Raw genomic sequence first — 19,658 nt, forward strand, 5'->3', positions numbered from 1 at the left:
TCTTTCGGGGAGTGGGTGGTGGGTGCGTGTGTTTAAGGACATTGTTTTCCTTAACCAAATGCCTCCTACATGCAGGAAGGATTGTCACCCAATCACTTGAAAAAAGCAAAGCTCATGTTCTTTTATACTCGTTACCCCAGCTCAAATATGCTGAAGACCTACTTCTCCGATGTGAAGGTAAGGACATTTTTCAATCAGTCGCTTTTCAATTTCTGTGCATGTGGTCGTGATTCGAACTCTTGGAAGTTGGTGGAGATGAGTGTGAAATCAATCCATGAATACACCTGTGTTATAACTGATGCAATGCACTTGTGTTTTTGTTGGAAGCCGTGCCAAGCAAAGATACCCCTTAAGACCAGGAGACTGGTATCAAGTCACATGGGTTTCCAGTGTGATCAGGGAAACTTAGCCTCTGGCTTTATATGTCTTAGTAACTTCTTGGAAGAAATTTCAGCCGGTCCTGGATGGGTGTGCTTTAGAGAATTTTTTTTCCCCCTCCCTTCAGCAACAGTAAACTGTTTCTGTTTTTGTTTCTGTTGGTTTCCCCATATTTGTGCTTATGAAAGCAAACTCTAGCACCTCTTTTTCCCCCCTCTGTCGAAAGGAGCGTACATTGAAATTCTCTATGCAGTAGCTGCTTAAAAACAAAAGTGATGATTGTCTCTTATTTACAACTTAATTTGTTGTTGATGTAGAGTACACTGAGCATAAGGAGAATGAATAAAGTGACAGATTCAGGACACATTATTCAAATGAGGATATGAAAGCTGTCGGCCTACAGCTGCAGCCTCCCTCATTCTACAGAATATGGGGACCTCCTGGTTCTGTGTGCGTGTGGATGTGTGTGTGCGCGTCTATGTCTGTGTGTGGGTTTTAAGTAATTGTTTGCAACAACTTGATGTTGTGTTAATCATCTGCAACTTTTTAAAACATAGATTGGGTTTTGATGATGATAATCACATGCATGGTATCATTATCCAAGGAACTTGATAAACATTACATTAGCTGAGATTAGTTTATTAGGGTTGGGTGCTTTCCCCCCCCACCCTCCACTGCCCACCCCCATATGTACAAGTTCTTATTCCTGCCACTGAGAACTCAGGAGCTGCCAAAACAGGCTTTGCTTCTGCCCCGCTCCCTCCACGCAGAGTATTTCGTGCCCCATGGCCCAGGGGCTGTGTTGGCCCCCTTTTGCAGGCCAACTCATTTTCGTTTCCTTCACTGATGTTTTATTTGGCCTTATAAGAAAAGTTCTGTTTTCCCTCCTGTTTGCTTTTGAATTGTGTATCAACTTCAGCCTTTTATCTTCCTCCTTCCCTGGCTGAGCTCCTTAAGTGGAAGGCATGTTTTCTCCCCGCTCAGGGCCAACAGACTGGGCAGGATGGGAAGGCCCAGAGAGGCAGTAACTTGAGAGGTTGGTTGAGGATCATTAAAGCACAGAAAAGGCTGAGTGACACAGTAGGCCAGGAAGAGGGTTTGGACTTCTTGGGGGACCATCCGAAACAGACACCAGGGAGGGAATTTGTCAACTGGTTGAAGTCTGGATAGCTTCTGGAGCCTAATGGAACCTGGCAGAGTTCTTTCGGGGGTGAGGAGTGGTCCTCTCAACACCCTAGTTCCAGGAGGAAGGGAGGACATGGAGGAGAGGGAGAAAGTGTTACCATGTACGTGTGTATGTGTGTGTGTGTGTGTGTGTATCTAGGTGCCCATTTTACCTCCTCCACTCCTCTTAGTGCAGTGATCTGCACTGTTGTGATATAATAAAGACAATACCTTATATTATTTAGATAGTGCTTTTCATCAGAAGGAGGCCATAGAGCTTTACAAACTGCATCCATAGGGATCTCTCACCTACCACTGAAATGCAGCCACACGGAGGGTGGGAAGCAGGAGCCATGCCGAGCCCGCAACACCATCCAAAAGTAGCTGTAAATGTTAGACACGTTCGTGGGCTGGGGGAGAAGGGCACGGGTAGGGGAGATTGTTAATCTGTAATCTTTATAAACACTGGGCAGTGGAAACTGACAAGAAATTGTTCCTCTCCCTTTAGAATACATCTAGTAATTCAGCTTTGCAAATAATCACTATGTAAACAACAATTAAATACCGGGACGAATATTTTATTTTAAAAAAGCACTAATATTCAGATTATAGATTCTATCCATACTCTATCCATACTGGGAGAGAAGGCTGTTAAAGTATACGTGAGTCTGGTTAATTCCCAATTATCCACTCTAATGGAGGGGAAACAGTAGGGCATATAATGCATAGCAGAAAATCACCAAAGGTCATTTCTCTTTTATTTTTGGAATGAATTATACATTTTTAACTTTGCTAATTATGTTTTTTCTTTGGCTACTAATAAATGAATTTGTATTCCCTGAGCTTATGCTGATGAAATTGGAAAGGCATGCATAGAAAAGGGAAGGATAGTCCAGGCACGGTGTTCCAGAAACTTTGTAGGAAACAATAGCAGAGCATGCTTGGACTTTTTAATAGTAAGGAAAATCCAGAATTTGAATGCTGGTGATGCATATGCTCATACACATGTATATTTATATGTATGTTACAAATATATATATATACATATATACATATATACAGTGGGTATATATATATATATATACACACACTCATACTTATTTCTAGATATAGATATATAAATGTGGATACTTATTTGCAAGATGGAAATAACTAGATGTTTCTCTACATATGAATATGCTACCCCAAATTTTATTTCAGTGTAGATTCGAGAAAACCACTACAGAATTAAGAGATCCTTAGAAATTAGGGGAAGGACCTTAGGAGTTTATAAGAAGTGACAGCCTGCATCACCTGTCTTGAGAAAGACATGTTCATATGTCTGTGGACCAAGTAAGACTTGTCGCAGTAACACAAGCCTATACTTGACTGTGGCTGCATTCATCTAATCGGCCCCAGAAGGTGAGCCCAGGCAGGTGATACACGCTGCCTTGCATTTTTCCTTAGGGAGGGATAGAGCGCTTCCCTCTCCACAAGTGACTTCCATTTGGGCAGGAGGTGAATGCTTTTAAATTACTCTGGAAAGAAAGAGGTGGGGGGGGAAACTCGCAGGATTCAGATGCTGGCTTGGTGAGAGCTGTCCAGCGATGATCTATACGAAGGATGAGACCAGGGCTGACTTGGTTTCATTCCTAGAGTAAGAATCTAAACAAAGTCCCACGTTCTCACAGAGTCCAACTCCATCCCCTCACCACGACATTTAGCCAGACAAAATCCTTTGAGAAGAGCAAGGGGGCAAATGGGCAAGACATGCCAAGGATCAATGGGGCCCCACCATCTTCCTGTGCACTACTGGGTGCTGATTTTAATGTATCAACTAATAACTCTTAGACCACTAACTACAACAGATTCAGTGTCATTTTAGCTTTGAAGAACAGACGCTCACAGCTTTTCAAGCCGGCAGTGTTAAATGATGTATCTCATTCCCTCCACCCCTTGAGTCAACTGCTGCCTAGCCAGATTAAGGTGTCAGATTGATTTGTTTTATACATCTTTTGACCATGCTCATTGAATATTTAGGAAGTTTCTTCAGCCCATATTGAGGCTGAGATGTCCCGTGGGAAGCATTAATCAAAGTCACAGAGACTCACACACTGTGGAAACACAGCCTCTTTATTGTAGCGATTAGTTTTTGCAGTAACACATTAACACACTACAGAGCTTTCCTTTATAGAACAATTGATCCTTTTCTTGTAAGCCACTACAGAACGGGGGGAAATTAACTCTTTAAAGTTTAACACTTTTTCTCCCCCAGCGTGAATATCTGGAAAAGAGGGGGGGGGCCTGCCTCTGCTTTTGCCAGCAACTAAAAACAACAAATTTCGGTGCACTTCTGGTGGAGGGAAACCCAGTTCTCCAAGCTGTTGTGCTGGTCATTTCGCTTGTCTTATGTCGGGGGAGTCTGTTGTTTTTGCCCATTCTTTCTCTCTGGTATTTCCATTCTGTAACAATAAGCTTTAAATCTCCCTTTATGTCCCATTCCTAAATAATGGCAAGTGCACTTACTTTTTTGTCCTCCCCCATTAGGTCATTCATGACCATTCTAGAAAAAAAAAATACCCTTCTATTTTTTTCCTCTACAGTACTCTTGTCCATAGGAGACAATGTCTTGTAACAATGCAGAAGCCTAATCTCCATGTCAAAGCAATTTTCATTCCCCAGTGCACAGCCTGCTATCATTTTGTAATGTTTTGTTTCTTATTCTAAAAGAATTAAAAAGGAACAGTAAGCCGTCACGGGGGCCTGTAGTCCTTATCTCAGTGTCTGGAAATTTGGACAGTGTATTTTACTGCTGAGATAAAATGGAAAGAACTCCAAGTTCAGCAAATCGTAATGGGTTTAAGTTCTATTGAAATCGGCAACCAGAAGATCAGATAACGGGGGTCCTTCAGTTGTCTTTTTAATCGGGTTCCCCGCAAGGCTGAATAGAGACAGAGCAGACACACAGAGTGAAAATATAATTCTTGGATAGGTTAAGTACATGTTTGAACTCTTGCAAGCAGAAGCGATTTGCTGATGACTTAATCATTTTCTGGTCAATTATCTGTAAGGGCCCTTGCAACTCCATGGCAATTATGATGCAAGTTGGCCTTTTGGGAGAAACACCAGTCTCCCTGCTTCTGTTTCCTTGTTCCGTCCATTCTCTGCCATAAATTTTCATTCATTTATTATCTTTGCTAGTATGGAAACAACTTTCTGTGTAGTAATTACAGCCCCAATACACACTTTAGCTGTCATCTTGTTGGGAGTCTGGATGTTCTCATGGCCAGTGTTTGATAAGTGGTCTTTGTTGATTTTTGATGAATGTACATCTTTTTCTGGGGGCCCAGGGAAGGGAATACCTGTGATGACAAAAGGCAGGGGGTTGTCTGTCAGCCCGCCTGATATAAAGCTATGGATTTATTGGTTTTGACTTGGCAAGTTGAGATGCATCTGTCCTTTACCGCAAACAGAGGACTGTCAATAAGAATGGTATCATTTGCAGTGAATCCAGGAAGACATCTTCATTTAAAAGGTCATCAGGAAACCTTGGTAAACAAAGTTTTAAAGCCTAATCATGTTATGGTAACTTGGCATTTAAAAAAAAAATGTAATAAAGTTTCTGTCTAGGCCGTCTGTGTACTCTGTCTTAACCACACCTTCCAAACAGCATCGACTCCAACAGAAAGGGGCGTGGGTCTTACCCAATGCTGGCTGTAGGAAGTGTACGAAGAGGCACAGCAGCCTGGCCAGACAGATGTGAGTACCGTGTGCAAACAGAAAGTGGAGTCACAGCTGGATGGCCATGGGGATCACCCATTACCAAAAAATAAGCAAATGCCAGATTCCTCCCCTTCTGTGTGAAAGCTGTTTTTCAGCATTGCACGAGGCCGCCATGTGATGACACAAATTCTCATTAAAAAAAAAAAAAAAGGAAATCATGCTAGTGGTGAAGTCGCGTGGCTCACCCTCTCTGGTGCAGGTTTTGCCTGCTATCCAAAAGTAGAAGGGTTCCTGTGAAACCTGTCATAAGCCGAAATGGCAGAAAGCGAAGAAGCAATTACCGTCAATTTATATGGAAAAAGTGTTGAGCATTCCCAGACCTGAAAAAATAACCTCTCTTAGACTTTTCTGATACCCTAGGACACATCTCGATAACAGATGCACAAAATAAATCAAGATAAAGCACAGATGCTCACAGACACAGTGCAAAGCCATGGCGGCATGATGCTGAGATGTTGAGCCTGGTTCCTGGGGAAGGAGCTTGGTTGGGCCACTCTTGCTGCTCGGGGAGCATGCTCCCTCCCTAATGGCTCGCTGCAAAGCAAATGCTGAACACTATTTTCCCTTGTCGCTTTGTTTCTGAAAAGCAAATATCCTCTTGGGATCTCTTTCAGTTAGTGAAACCAGGTGCCAATGTAGGTCTTTTCATAAAAGCAAAATGGTGGAACGTGGACTTTTGAAAAGCAGGGGAAGCTGTACCTGAAAGTAACAACTCTTCCCAGCACTCTGTGGCTTGAATGCATTTCCATAAAGAAGTATACAAATGCCGTTTTTTCCATTGAAAGATGAAGAACGGTGTTTAGAATGAGATATTCAGCTTCTTAAGGAAAATCAGATTTAGAATGTGAGTTTTCCATTTGAAATGTGGAGGGTTGGGAAGTGATTTCCATTGCTGATAGGTTTTATAATCTCTTATAAATGTATTACTGCTTTTACCCCTCTTGCCACCATTTTGGTGGAATCAAAAACATACTCTGTCCAAGTAAGGAGGAGAGAAGAACTTTAAAAAGACTTCAAATGCTTAAAGAATAAATGAAGAAAATGGCCATGTTCTTATCCTTTCCAACATTTAAATTTGACAGTTCAACAGATGCATTACCTCTCAGCTCATCAAGTGGTTTAGCAATTTCCGTGAGTTTTACTACATTCAGATGGAGAAGTACGCGCGTCAAGCCATCAACGATGGAGTCACCAGTACCGAAGAGCTGTCTATAACCAGAGACTGTGAGCTGTACAGGGCTCTGAACATGCACTACAATAAAGCAAATGACTTTGAGGTAGGAACTCATCTTTGTTGTTTGGTCCTCTCCCTTTTCTTTTTTTAAAAAAAAAATTTATTTTCTTTACCAATGTCCCCAAATCTGTTTTAGTCTTGTTATCTCACACGAGCATCCCGCGCAATAGGGTAAGAGGTAGAGCAGCAAGGAGGAGCCCCCACTCTATGGGAAGAGTCACGGGGGACTGACCCACTCCTACGTCCTTTCCCATTCCGCAGCTCTGCTGCTTGCCTGAAGACCCATGGGCCACAGAAAAGGGAACTGGAGAATTCAGAGAAAAGGAACCCACACACAGTGACTCCCTTTCCAGAGAAGAGGTCCCCACTCTAACAGGCCTTTTTGCTACTTAGGTTCTGGCATGTTGATTAGCTGACATAGGCTATGTGCAATGATCGCTGCAAAAGTTGCTTTCTAAAAAAGTCTAGAAAGGTGGATGGGGGAGTGATGCCGTGGTTTCTACTTTAATCAGCATTTATTTCCTTTATGGAAGAAATGGTATGAGAGTTTACTAAGTACGTATTGTAAGAGAGCCATCAACATATTTTTATGGTTTTGTTTCTGTTTTTGTTCTTTTGCGGGGAGAGCCTAGGATGTTTATCTTGCATATGTGTAGCTTCACAAGCATGCCGCGATTTGTTCATACACCCTCACACACACCCTCACACACACACACACGTATATCTACAACATGCATATTCTAGATACACACAAAGCAGTATAGACGATTCCCAGGAAGCAATAGCTACAGAACAATGAAAGATGCGTGGCTATGAGTAAGGCGTTTCTTTACTGGCTAATGCTGTGCCTCAGCAAACATTTTTCATTGCAACGTGATGACTGTATAAGACAACACTAGCGAATCTCCCAGTCCTCACAAAGGCATTTTGCTGAGCCCTGCTGGATGAGGCAACAATAGTTAGAGGTGAGAATGTGGCAGGGTTCTGCAGGCTGAACCCCTGGTGGTGAGTGTAGACAGGTGGTGGGTAGCTTGACCACGTTAGTCCTTTTCTTGTGTTATCTTGAGGATAGGAATGTTCTTTTCCCCCCATCTGCTCCTACAGGGGACCTTATGTTAATACTCATGCTTTCCTCATGTAGATAGGCACCCAGAAACACCCAGGAAGTTGGCAACTTCAAAGGAAGAGAAGGACATCTTGGTCTATACTTCTCAATGAAAGGGACCTGCCCATTCCTTTTGGGGCCATTCTTCCACTTTTTTTGGCAGCGCAGATCAGTGATGGTGGCTGGTCAAGCACCGAAGGTGGAAACTTAGCCATGGGGAGGTCATGGTTTTCCCTTAAAAGTTTGAACGGTTCTACTGCAAGCCAATTTCTCTTTGTTATCCAAGACGAATATGTGTTTCTTGCCAAAGGTGTTATGAGCCAAGTTTCTCTTTGGCTGTTTGAACACATTAAAAGTGGGGATCCTTCTTGTTTTGCTTCACCATTATAAAGTCTCTGTGTTTAAAGTCTGTTATAAGACAGCACTGGTTTACCGTCCTGACAGAACTCTCTAGCAGAATTTCCCCTAGAGCTGGAGAACAGGATTATGGCTAGCCATTTTAAAGAAATCTTATGAAGACTTTCATTTCTTTTTCTCCCCCTTTCTGATAAGTCTGTTGCTCTAAACTTTACCCGGAGAGAATTCAACTGTGTACTAGTGAACTCTTTAGAGCTGATAACGGCAAATATTTGTTTGGCGGCGTGCGTCAAGCTTCCTAAAAGAATTGCCCAAGATTCACTCGATGAGTTCTGCATTTCTGGCTGTGTAATATTCTCGAGAGAACAAATCCTTACGGTGCACATTAGGAGTTTTAGGGTTCTTAAACCTTACCTGGTTGGAATTTAATCCCCTGCTCACAGCACAAGGGCCAAAATGACACAAGCAGGGATGGCTGGCACCAAGAGGTACCCAACAAGCTGCTCCATTTAGCATCATCTAAATCCTCCTTTAATATGATTAACATCTGATATTTCTCTCTTTGTGAATCATATCCACTTCCAGCCAGGACACCTCTCCTTTATCTGCAGTGTCTATTTTAAGACTGCTTCAGTGCAAGGAGTATGGGGCCTGGGGAGCAGTTTTGTCACTTCTCATGTGACTTCAGACAAGTTATTGGTCTATTCTGGGTCTTTTCCTTCTTCAGTAAAAAACCTAGGATCCTTCTGGAAATGTGGTAAGACATAAAGCAGGAACATGGATTCTGGGCTGTTCCCTCCACTCACACATATGCACATACGCATACATGCATGCCCTCCGCCCCAGACAATCACTAAATAGCTTTTCATTTCGCCTCCCAGTTGGGCGCAGAAGCTTCAGATAAAATGATCCCTTCTTTTCTGTGCCTTTGTGCATGGAGGTCAGTGCTTAAGTGAGATGCTTAAAAAGCCACTGGTCTTATCAGTGTAGCTTGACCACTGCGGGCCGTGGCCCACAAGCCACGAGTAGACCCGGCACCTCGAGCTGAATATCTCAGCTGATACTGTGTGTCCTGCTTGACTTTTGTATTTAGGCTTCTCCTCTTAAGATCAAGTAAAGTGAATCTGTAGTATGATAGGAGCAAGTGAAGAGGATGGCCAAGTAGAGAACTGTACACCTTGGGGTTTTTGGGTTTTTTTTCTAATTTTTAAACAGGGATGAAGCATGGTAGAGAGGTTTTGAAGTTATGGCTACATGTTGCCCAAAGATCCAGTCAGTTTAAAGGACTATATATTCACCCAATTGAGTATTAGCTGGTCAGATAATAAAACAGCTTATTGATGGCATTTTTAAATTTCTCAATCAGTTGTTTGCAACAGTAACAAAATAGCTAACGTTTATTGGCTGTCCTATACAGTCCTGGGCACTCTTCTAAGTGTTTTACCCGTATTAACTTATTTAGTGTGAGCAATAATAATGCTGTGGGTGTTAATAGAAGAAAAAGTTTAGTCTGCCTAAAGCTTTCTACTATTTTTTAAGTAATTCTAAACTGGTGGGAACAGGTAGAACCAGGGAAAGAGAGAATGAAGCTAACGCTTTCCTTCCTTCCTTCTTTCTCTTCTGCTGCTTGTCTTTTTTTCAGCTTTCTGCTCTGTCTGTCTCTGCCTCTGTCATAAGCTTCCTGGTGGCACCTCTGTCACTGCTTAGCCCCACCCCCCTCCAGCCCCTGCTGCTCATGGCTCTCAAGGCCAGAGTGGTTGCTGACCCCTGGCCTACAGGAAAATAAAGCAGATGGGGAAGGTTTATCACTAGCGAGGAGGGAGTGGCTTGAATCTCTCTCCTCCTCTGGACCCCGCGTTTCCTGGCCTTTATGAGTCAGGACCTTCTAAGTGACAGGAGGGCTTGTTCTGCCTTTTGTATCAGTTTACACAATGGCCAAGATTCTTGGCACAGCACTCAGACTTAGTGTGGTGAGAGCTTGAGAAGACCCAGGGGAAGGGGGAGAAGACCCAGACGGGGGAGGGGCCCGCACGCCACCGTCAATCTGTGCTGGAGGAAAAAAAGTTGGCCACCTCACACGGGGTGGGGCATCTGGCTTCTGAAGGTGAGTGTGCGAAGGTGTGCAGGAGAGGGGTGTTTAATTACAGGCTGCATCTTTCACTCCTACTTCTCACGTTTAATGAGATTGGCAACAATAAATTTGTCTTTCCAGGTGTTATGGTATATATTTCCATGCTTCATTCTCACTTCCCTTTGAAGAGGTTCCAGCATTTTTTTATGGGGAGGGGAAGAAGGGTTGGGATCCCTTCCCAGTTTTTAAATCATACTGATACTTCTGACTTTAGGGGCAGAGGAGTTGAGTTGGATTTTATTACTTTTTTGTTTCCCTCACAACTGTGACAGGAAGGAAGGTAATGATGGCTGTCAGTTTCCAAGGCTGCCCTGTGTGCTCCCTCTCCTTCTCCAGTACCAAGAGAGGAGGTGGCTTTTGCCCCTCGGTGCTCAGCCAGCATCCCTCCCAGGCCTACGAGTGGTAGCCATTTATCAGCAGGCAGGGTCCCCGTGCCCTGTAAGAGTGCCCAGCCCCCACTGCCCTCCCTCAAGAGCCAGGTGTGGGGAGGGGAGGCTGAGAAAGAAACAGAATGGGGAACTTGACTCATCGATTAGCGGACTCGTACAGACTATCTCCTAAGGCACTGACATCCCACTGAGCAGATGCTCCATCACAGAGCCTGTGGCTCAACTCTTTTCCAGGCGTCACATGGCCCGCAAGAAGGGTAGTTCTGCAGACCCACTTCTGCACTGTTGAAAGAGAAAATCAAAACGCAGCACCCCTCGCCCCCCATCCCCACCGCAGACACTGAAATACACGTGCTGAACACATTCTCTCCAGCCCGCCTGCCCCCCCCCCCAACCCTCCCGCTTCCCACACAACCCACGTTGAAGAAGACTTAATGTATTTGGAAATCTTTCATTCACATTGTCACCGCTTTAAAGAAAAATAAGGACAGGTGGATTTAGGAAGCGCTTCCCTCCTCTCCAAATAGATACTTAAATATGAGTGATCATTTGGGAAACTGGCACATGAGTGAAACCCTTTTACTGCCGTTGCAGTCTTTGGGCCTCCGAGCTGCTGAGCCATTTGAGTGATCACATGACACACACCCTTGGTGGGCGGCGAGGAGGGAAAGAGACTCTTACCATTTCTTCCCCTGCCAGTCCCCCCACTGACAAGCCAAACTGATCTTTTAAGAGACTAAATGAATGTTCTCTAAATATATGTACACACATGGCTGTCTGGGAACCTATTCCTGTGCAGAATGATGTCCTGAAGTATGAGGGAGAGAAGTGTAAAGAGGCCGGCTTCGAGGTGGGCTGGAAAGGGTGGGGGCGGGGGGGGGGGGGGGATGGGGGGCAGAGGCAGGACTGTGCATGCACGGAGCCTCATTTTTGCCCCACCATCCTTTAGGGATTCAAGGTGTTGATCAGTATAATGAAGCGGGCCCATTGATTTACCATCTATTTGGTAATGTCCTTGCATTTTTAGCTCCCTGTGTCTTTTTTGTCATTGGGTTACATTCAAGCACAGTAAGATCAGCTTTAAAACCTCCTTACTCAACAGCTTTATTAGTTATAGCATTCCATGACCTTTCTCAACATTCTTAAAGAAAAAGATACAGTGTAACGTCGCTTTACTTTGCTTATTGTCCTTTGTTGGGGTGAACAAAGCATTTTCTACAGTGGCTATAGCACATAATTATACAGCTTTCAATGGCAGTGTCTTGGCACATATCAAAGTTCAGAGAAGCCTTTAGAAAAAAAAAAATGTTTTGTGGCAGCCTAGGGAGGGTCTCATCTTTCCTTCAGAAAATAGTTCAAGGCTCTTCTGTCAAGCTTCCCTACTTAGAGCTTTTTCTCCTCCTGCTTCATAAAGTTTAAAGCGGATTCAGTGGAGTTCTATGATCTATTTCCTTTGAAAGATTGTTCCTCAGCACAGAGAGGCCCTTTGACTTCAAGAGTTCACAGATTCATGTCTTTAGGTATCATATGTCTGACCTTATCAGTTACTCCATTTAATGTCGGAGAAAAAGTCTCGACTCTTTGTGTTAGTCTGTTTTGCCTCTATGAAATGATTTGGTGAAAAGACCATCCTTTTTAACACACCACTGAGAGGCCGTTTCTGCTGCAACCTACCCTGTGGCTTTTCTCTCTTTAAAAAAAAAAAAAAAAATTGTCCTTGTGTTTTGTGTATGGATGAGTTCACAGTGAGAATAGAATTATACAAGGGCAGACGCACACACAAAAAAAATCTTTTGCTTTCCTCCCTCCCTGCCCCCCCCCCATGATCTATTGGCTCTCTTGGTGGCTGTACCCCAACAGGAGAAGCCATTTAGCAAACACAGAGGTGGCAGCCGTGATGCTGGGATGGCAGTGGGTTTTCCCTTGCTACGACCTACCCCTAAGGCCTTCATAATTAATTGTCCTTCAGAGATGAGGGAAGTTCAGAGACTGTGTGGAGTGATGTCCATTGTCTGACATTCAGTTCTCCTTGCCTCTGCTCTTTTTCTTCGTCCCACAAAGGGTTATCAATAGGAGAAAGGGAGCAAGTTCTCTGCAGAGAGCCGCTGGTGGTGGTTGGAGCTTTCGGGGGGATGTTAGCATTGTGTTCGGCCCATCCTGGCTCAAATGTCTGGAGAAGTTCTGACAGCCTTTTGAAAACGAGCCTGTTTATTTCGTCTAGATGAAACAAACTCATTTAGCCACCTAAAGCTTGTTCAAAAGTTGGCGATCCCTTTTCACGTGGCCGATAATATTTTAAATCAAATTTCCTTGGCCTCCTAACCACTCCCGGATTTGATTTCACTGTAATCGTTTGGTTCCTTTTCAGCCGCAGGGCAGAAAATTTAGTGCTCGTTCACTCATTTCTCTTAAGTGTCTCAGTATAAATTTGCAAGAGTAAGTCTTTTTTTGCAAACACTTTTTGGTGAGGCATAGGACTTTGGTTCTTGAAAGTAGATCATTCTCGTTTAAAAATATTGTGTCACCTTCAGTGATTGCCTTAAGCCAATCTTCAGGGCTATTTGGTAACATGACACAAAACCATGCAATCTGTGTGTCCCCCAGCCCCTGCTTTTGGCTGAGACACAAACTGAAAGATGCAATGTGGAGACAGCTATTTGAGAAGTAAAGGAGGAGGGCCATTAATGATTATTATACTTCTGTTCCTGTTAAATAGGGTGAAGCCAAGAAAAACAAATATAATTGTTCTTCCAAAGAGCGGTTGAACGGGCACATTAGAAAGGTTTAAGATCCCTGTCGGGTGCACAGTGACATCGAGGCTGAAGGGAACCATATCTCAAGGAAATCTCTGGGTCTCTCAGAGCAGCTGCTCCCGGATGAAGGGACCCATCACGATGGCTAGAAGTGATTCTGTCCCTGTAGCCTCCTTGAACAACTTTCACCACAGACCTTTTTTGGTCTTTAAAGAGAACCTGTGTATGGGAGTTGACACAACTAATATAGTCATACCAAAAAGGGGGGGTCATGAAAAATTAAAGTTCTTCTTATGAATCTTTCATCAGAAGCAGTGAAAAGGGGCACGAGTGTAGTCTCAGTCCTTTGTGCTGCAAGCTCTTCTTCCGGGCTCTGGGCTGTTGTTCTTGCAGCTCCTCAAACAGACTTTCACTTTCAAACTGACAGAAGTCACTTAGAAGCCAGCCAGCTGTACTAACACACCCACCTTAGCGGGCGGGAGCCGCGGCAGGTGCCGAGCCCTCCGACAGACCTGGTTTCAGATGGGTGGGGGCCGCTTCCTCCCGCCTGCCTGCTACCCGTGCCCTTGCGCCAAGGGGGGGGTGCCATGCGTGACCCCCGGCCCCCCGCAGGTGCCCCCAGATTTTTCTTGTCTTCCCTTTACAGCCGGAAACATGGACATCCGTGATCATATTGATACCTCAGGTGGGATAGCCAGGGCCCGGTTCGAGAAAAGTCTGAGCACAGAACTTGGCAGAAGACAGAGGGAGTTTGTCTCAAAGCTCCCTTCTTCCATTTCCGCCTTGCTTCTCTTTATTCAGCCTTTTTTTTTTTTTTTTTTTTTCTGCCAGTCTGAAGGTCTCGTAAGCTTTTCAGATTGCTGCTGCCTCCTCCTCGGGAGGAACTTGGGTCGGATGAGATACCTCCACCGGCGGTGGGGACAAGCCTCCCCCCGCCCTGGGATCGAAGATCCAGCTAGAGACAGCTAGGCTAGGTAGTTCTGCCTGCCTGCCAGGCCTCGGGGCAGCCGCCGCCGTGGGCCGTGGCGAGTCCTCCCTGTGTGTGTGTTACAGCACCCCCCCTCCCCTGTCACCTTGTGTACAGTCTGGTCTGTGACACTGATGGTGATTATGTCATTATTTTGCTCTGGGGGCCCTGGCACATCTGCAGAGCCCAAGCACATCTTCTTTGTTGCGCTGGCAAACATCCCACACCACAAATGCTTCATTAGCCCTGCTGCTGGCCTCCTTGCCAGACGCAAGTGCCCAAGCCCAGGCTTCTTTCTGCTCCGTTCTTTTGTGTCGCTGATGATCGTGTATTCATCTTCCCGGTTCTTCCCCATTTTCCTCGACTTCTGAACTCCAGATGTCCCAGTTTTCTTGCCCAAATCACTCTGAGGTCTACAATGAGAAGCAGGGTGACTCTATGCCTTAACCCATCCCCACCCCTTGCCACCTTCCTACTTCTCCGTTCCCCAGATGGAGAGTGACTTTGAACAGCTCCCCATCATGAGGGCTAACACTTTCAAACCTGCGGTTTGCACAGATACCAGGGGATTGCTCCCAGTGTATGACGGTAGATCGGGCTGGGATGAGGAGTTATTAGATACTGCTTACTGGACGGATGCCTTTCTCCTCCATGCCACTTCTTTCCTCTCCTTGGCTCGTTTATTTGCTTTCTACACATTGCCACATTTTACCAATTTTCAGAAAGCAGTCTAAAATGTGAGTACAGAAAAGATTCTTCATGCTTCGCTGTGCATGTTATGGTCATCTGAAGGTTCTTTTTCTATGAATGGAATCTTCATCTCCACTCTACCCCCTACCAAAGTCCCCTGCCTCCTTCTGCGGCCCTAACCTCCCCAGCCCCCAACAATGACCTATTATTAGATATTTAAAGTGATTAGCACTTGGCTCTTTGGGAAAGGAGCTGAAACGTTTCCCTTAAGTTTTATTCTGTGTATTTCACAGAACCACAGCTTTTGTTAAGGTGTGCTGGTTTCTCCATTAACTGCAGTAAATTTTAGAGTTTAGTATCTTGGGCTGTGATGGGTGCTCCATAATTGGGATGTTTAATTTCCCCTTAAATTTGAGCTAATTGGTCTGTGTTACCATACTATGAGTAGCTTCCCCAGTGGAGAGTTTAACCAGTTTTTTATCTCCCAACCACTGCAACATAAGATGTTTGAAATGTCTCTATCTTTGAGTAAAACAGAGATTTTTCGTTTTAAGGATTAAGTTCATATTTTTATGGGAATCAACGGTCAGATCTAGGACAGAGACACCGGTAAGGAATAAAGAAAACTCCCGGTGAGGAATGAGTTGTCGTACGGTACCAGGCCCGAACACTCTCCAGTCCCTGAGCCCCATTCCGAATCTTAGGAACGATCTGGCTGGGAGAGTGAAGGGAGAGGTGGTCAGATCAGTTGGCTACCCAGCCCTCCGGCCGGGAGAGACTGGTACCTGTCATTGATGGAATCATTTTCGAAAGACTCAGGATGTCCCCAGAACATTCCCAACCTTTCGTCATTAGCTCATTATGGTTTTATCACCCATGGGTTTATTTAAACCTTTTTTTAAACCTAACTGCATTCTCAGAGTATACCACTCCTCAAGATAATAATTCTCTAAATTTATTACCTGCTGTGAAAATTGCATCTTCTTTTTATGGCTCTTAAAGTGATTTCCCTGGAACTCCAAAGGGATCTCCCTTGTTATAATATCCTGGGATTTGTGAACAGGACTGTGACCATATTCTCCATTTCCTTTCTGATTTTATAGACTTTGATCATTCCTCCCTCTTAATCTTCATCTCTCCAGATTAAGGGGCTCTAATCCTTTTTAAAAGTCTAATCTCATACAGTAAGTGGGCTGCCCCTGATCATTTTCGCTGCCCTTCTGTAATGCGTTTCTGGCATGACTGTGTCTTCCCGAGGGATAGTTGCATTTACCAGACCACGGGACAGAATTCCAGCCATGGGCAGCCACACTATAGTTTGGTGGTTGTACCTCTCTCACACACACCCAATGCGATTTGTTTTGTTTGTCCCAGAAGTTTATCCTCAGAAGTTGGATTTCCTGAGTAACATCTCAGTAGCACTTTTTGGTTAAGATGATCCCCTGAGACCAATTTATGAGCCTCTTGGCAAGTATTCTGGCAAATCTGAATGTGTCTCCAGGACATATCCAGCCAAATAAAAAAAATGGGCAGATCCACCATGCTGTCTGGATGTTTTCAGTGTTTTTGTAGATAAAGTATCAGGGCATTTGATATCATGAAGACATGGCCTTAGTCTTGGGCTTGAGTCTTTAAAATGCTAAAACTAGGGCAAGAAAGCTCTGGCCTCTAAATTATTCTCAGGCAGGAAACAAAATGTTCGCTTTCAAGTAGGTGTTATTTTATATGAAAGCATCACCTTGAAATCTTAAGAAGGAAATCCTTTGGGGAGTCTTTGCAATGTCAGTGGTCCTAAACTAATAATAGTGCAGAACCTAAGAGCATGGATTCTGGAACTGGTCCCTGGGGTCAGATCCCAGCTCTTGAAACCTTGGCAAGTGTCTTACCCTCCCTGTGCTTCAGTTTCCTCGTCTATAAAATGGGGAAAATAATAGCAAGTACCTCACAGAGTTGTCTTGAGAATTAAATGAATATACATGACTGTATTATCACAGAGTAAGTGCTGTATAAGCATTTGCTTTTATTAATTCATAGAGCCAAGTAAAAGTTACCTTGCTGCTGTTATCAGTAGCTCAACGATTGCACCATTTCCAGCTGACCCTAAATAGGCAAACAAACAAATGAGCAAACAGGGAGTTCTCATCAGAATTGGGACAAAGAGTCAGTGCAAAACTGGTTTTAAAAAGAGAAAGTGATTCCTCCTGCCCGAGGTGTGGCTGTAAAAGTGACACCAGCCTGGACCAGCTCCAGGATTCTGGAGTCAGGGGTTCCAGATGAGGAGGGCAGCAATGAGGGGAGGGGGTCTGGTGGAGGGAACACCAGATTAGAGGGTCTGCTTCTGGCCACACCTACCTTGTTGAGCTCTACTTTGCTCACCCGTCAAGTGATAAGATGAAACACAGAGCTTTGTTCTATCTCTGAAATTCTGATTCTAGAAGACATTCTGCATTCTTGAAATAAATCCTGGGCACGATGCAAAGCTGTAAGCAGTGACTGTGGAGCCCCTAGGAATCCAGATGGTGTCCATGTGGGGCAGCTTCCACCCTTGTGGCTCTGCTGTGGCTTAATTATCTCATGAAAATCTCTAGGGTACCCATTTTCGTGTTCTCCCAAGGCTCTCTTTGCAGATCTAAATCTCAACAGGGCCCTTGGAGATGTGGCAACTCCCATGCTGGGATTACAGAGACTAATATTTTAAATTCATAAACATTTATTGATTGAATTGGCAAGAGTCATTATACTTGCTGCTCACTTTATGGGTTGGGTTGGCTAGGGCAGCCAAACAACGAGGACATTTGTCCTGAACCCCTCATGCGAGTGGGTTTTTTAGGAGATGGAACAGAACTGAACAAACTAAGAGAGAGGCTATATACCTGTTCCCACACGTATCCCAGTATGCCATACCTCCACCTGGACCATCGGCATTTGCGCTATGCATGAACCTCTGTATATAATACAACATCTGCCCTCGTTCAGGACAGAAAGAGTTGTTTCGGATAACTACCTTCGCTATTAGGCTGGGTTGGCAGTTTTTGCAAAAGCCACACCACCTTTTCTTCCAAGATGGTGGTAATCTCGATCATGAAAGTCTTTCCCAGTGGGATTTTGTGTGTGTTCATGCGTTTGTGGTTGGTAGGTATCAAGTCCTCACACAAGTCATTAGGATATGTATTCTTCATCTTTTTATGGTCATGGTCCCCAACTTCTGTTTTTTGGGGGGAAGGGGCGACCAAAGCATTTTAAAGTAAAATCTCGTTCTAAAAGTGATTTTTAGTAAAAGGTAGTATGTCGACTGAGAACAAGTGTGGGGGTTGAGTGGCGCTAAAGGCAGAGAAACAACCAGAAGCAGAAGTGGGTAAAGAAGATGAAAGGCCCTGGTTTCAAGGCCACTGTGTTTCCTTTAATATAGAGACAATTTTCAAAGATTTATCATTTTCAGTGGCCTGACAGTATACAAGATAATCTGTATATCGATTCCTGTAATTGCCTTTTGGCAGGGCCCATGCAAGGGCCAATCCCTGACAGCATCCTAAGACTCCCCGCCGCAAACATTACCTCAAGTCCCGTTAGGTGTTGACATGGGTCTAGAGGGCTCCCAAAGGCCCCTGGGGCCATTCGAGAATCTGTTTCTCCCCTTTTCCAAACCATTTACCTTTCTTAAAAAAGGAACTTCAGAGCCATTCCCAAGCTCTTAGGTTGCTTTGAAATACAGCTCATCGTTCCTTTTGCAAAGGGTAATTGTGGAGGAGAGACCAATAGCATACTCTAGAAACACAAAACAGAATTTCTCTGACAGAACAAAGATTTTTCTAGTCAAAACCAAAAGATGGGACTGAGGCCTTTAATCCCAGTCCTTTCTCAGAGCAGCCCCAATATTATTTGGGATGCATACTCTGTTGTCAGCAGACTGGCGGTCTCTCCCAAGATCTGGTGTTCTCGGAAGCACTCTTTTGATTATCACCCGTACCTCACAGTGCCTTCTCTGGTGCTCGCCATGGGTGACGCTATTCTCATCATCCTGCCTGAACCCCACTTCCTAACAGTTTCTCCCTGGGCTCCTCACTCACAGGCTCTATCAGCATGAATACAGGGCACGCAGACTAGTTTCCAGGTTAGCCTAGGCAAAGCTTAATTACGAAGATAACCCTGCTGCAGAAAACAATCACGTAATGCATTCTCGAACGAAACAGGAGTAACTGTGGATTATCTGTGCCCTAGCTTCCTTTCGTGCAATATTGGAGAGTTTATGTCTTGTTGTTTTTGGATAATCTCCCATCCAAGAATGGCACCAAGCTCGGCCCTATTTATTTTACCACCTCACCCAGTAATTGTAGCAAAAGTTAAACTTTAAGCACTATTAGCCTGTCTTGAACTCAGATACCAATGGCACATAATTCGTGGGGCTGCCTTGAAGGGAAGTGAGTGAACACTGCAGCGTGACCAGGACGCTGCTCGTTTTTCCACCCAAATACCGAGCTGATTCATTTGATGTGTTGTGAAGGAGGTACGGATTCCTCCATCTCATACGTTTGAATGCTTCCTGGCAGGAACGTTCCTAATGAAAAGCTCCTCATCAAGGCAGAGAAGGACTGAAGTCTTCCTGGGCCTTGATGATCTCTGGGTGTGGTTTCACTCTATTCCCACAGACGTGGGCAACCTTCCGTGCATCTGAGGAATGGCGTGACATTGCAGGTTGAAGTTGGGTGAATCAATCCCAGCTACCCTGCA

At 44.5% G+C, this 19,658-nt stretch overlaps 1 protein-coding gene across 1 annotated transcript in view; it reads left to right on the plus strand.

Moving 5' to 3' along the window:
* PROX1 (prospero homeobox 1) overlaps nucleotides 1-19,658 on the plus strand; it is a 52,363-nt gene that overhangs the window by 16,914 nt on the left and 15,791 nt on the right. The window contains exons 4-5 of the mRNA XM_021682557.2: nucleotides 70-177; nucleotides 6,387-6,581. Of these exons, the coding sequence (XP_021538232.2) occupies nucleotides 70-177; nucleotides 6,387-6,581 (303 nt within the window). The remainder of the gene's footprint in view (nucleotides 1-69; nucleotides 178-6,386; nucleotides 6,582-19,658) is intronic.

The sequence above is a fragment of the Neomonachus schauinslandi genome, chromosome 6 (assembly GCF_002201575.2).
Source record: "Neomonachus schauinslandi chromosome 6, ASM220157v2, whole genome shotgun sequence".
NCBI classification, from domain to species: Eukaryota; Metazoa; Chordata; class Mammalia; order Carnivora; family Phocidae; genus Neomonachus; species Neomonachus schauinslandi.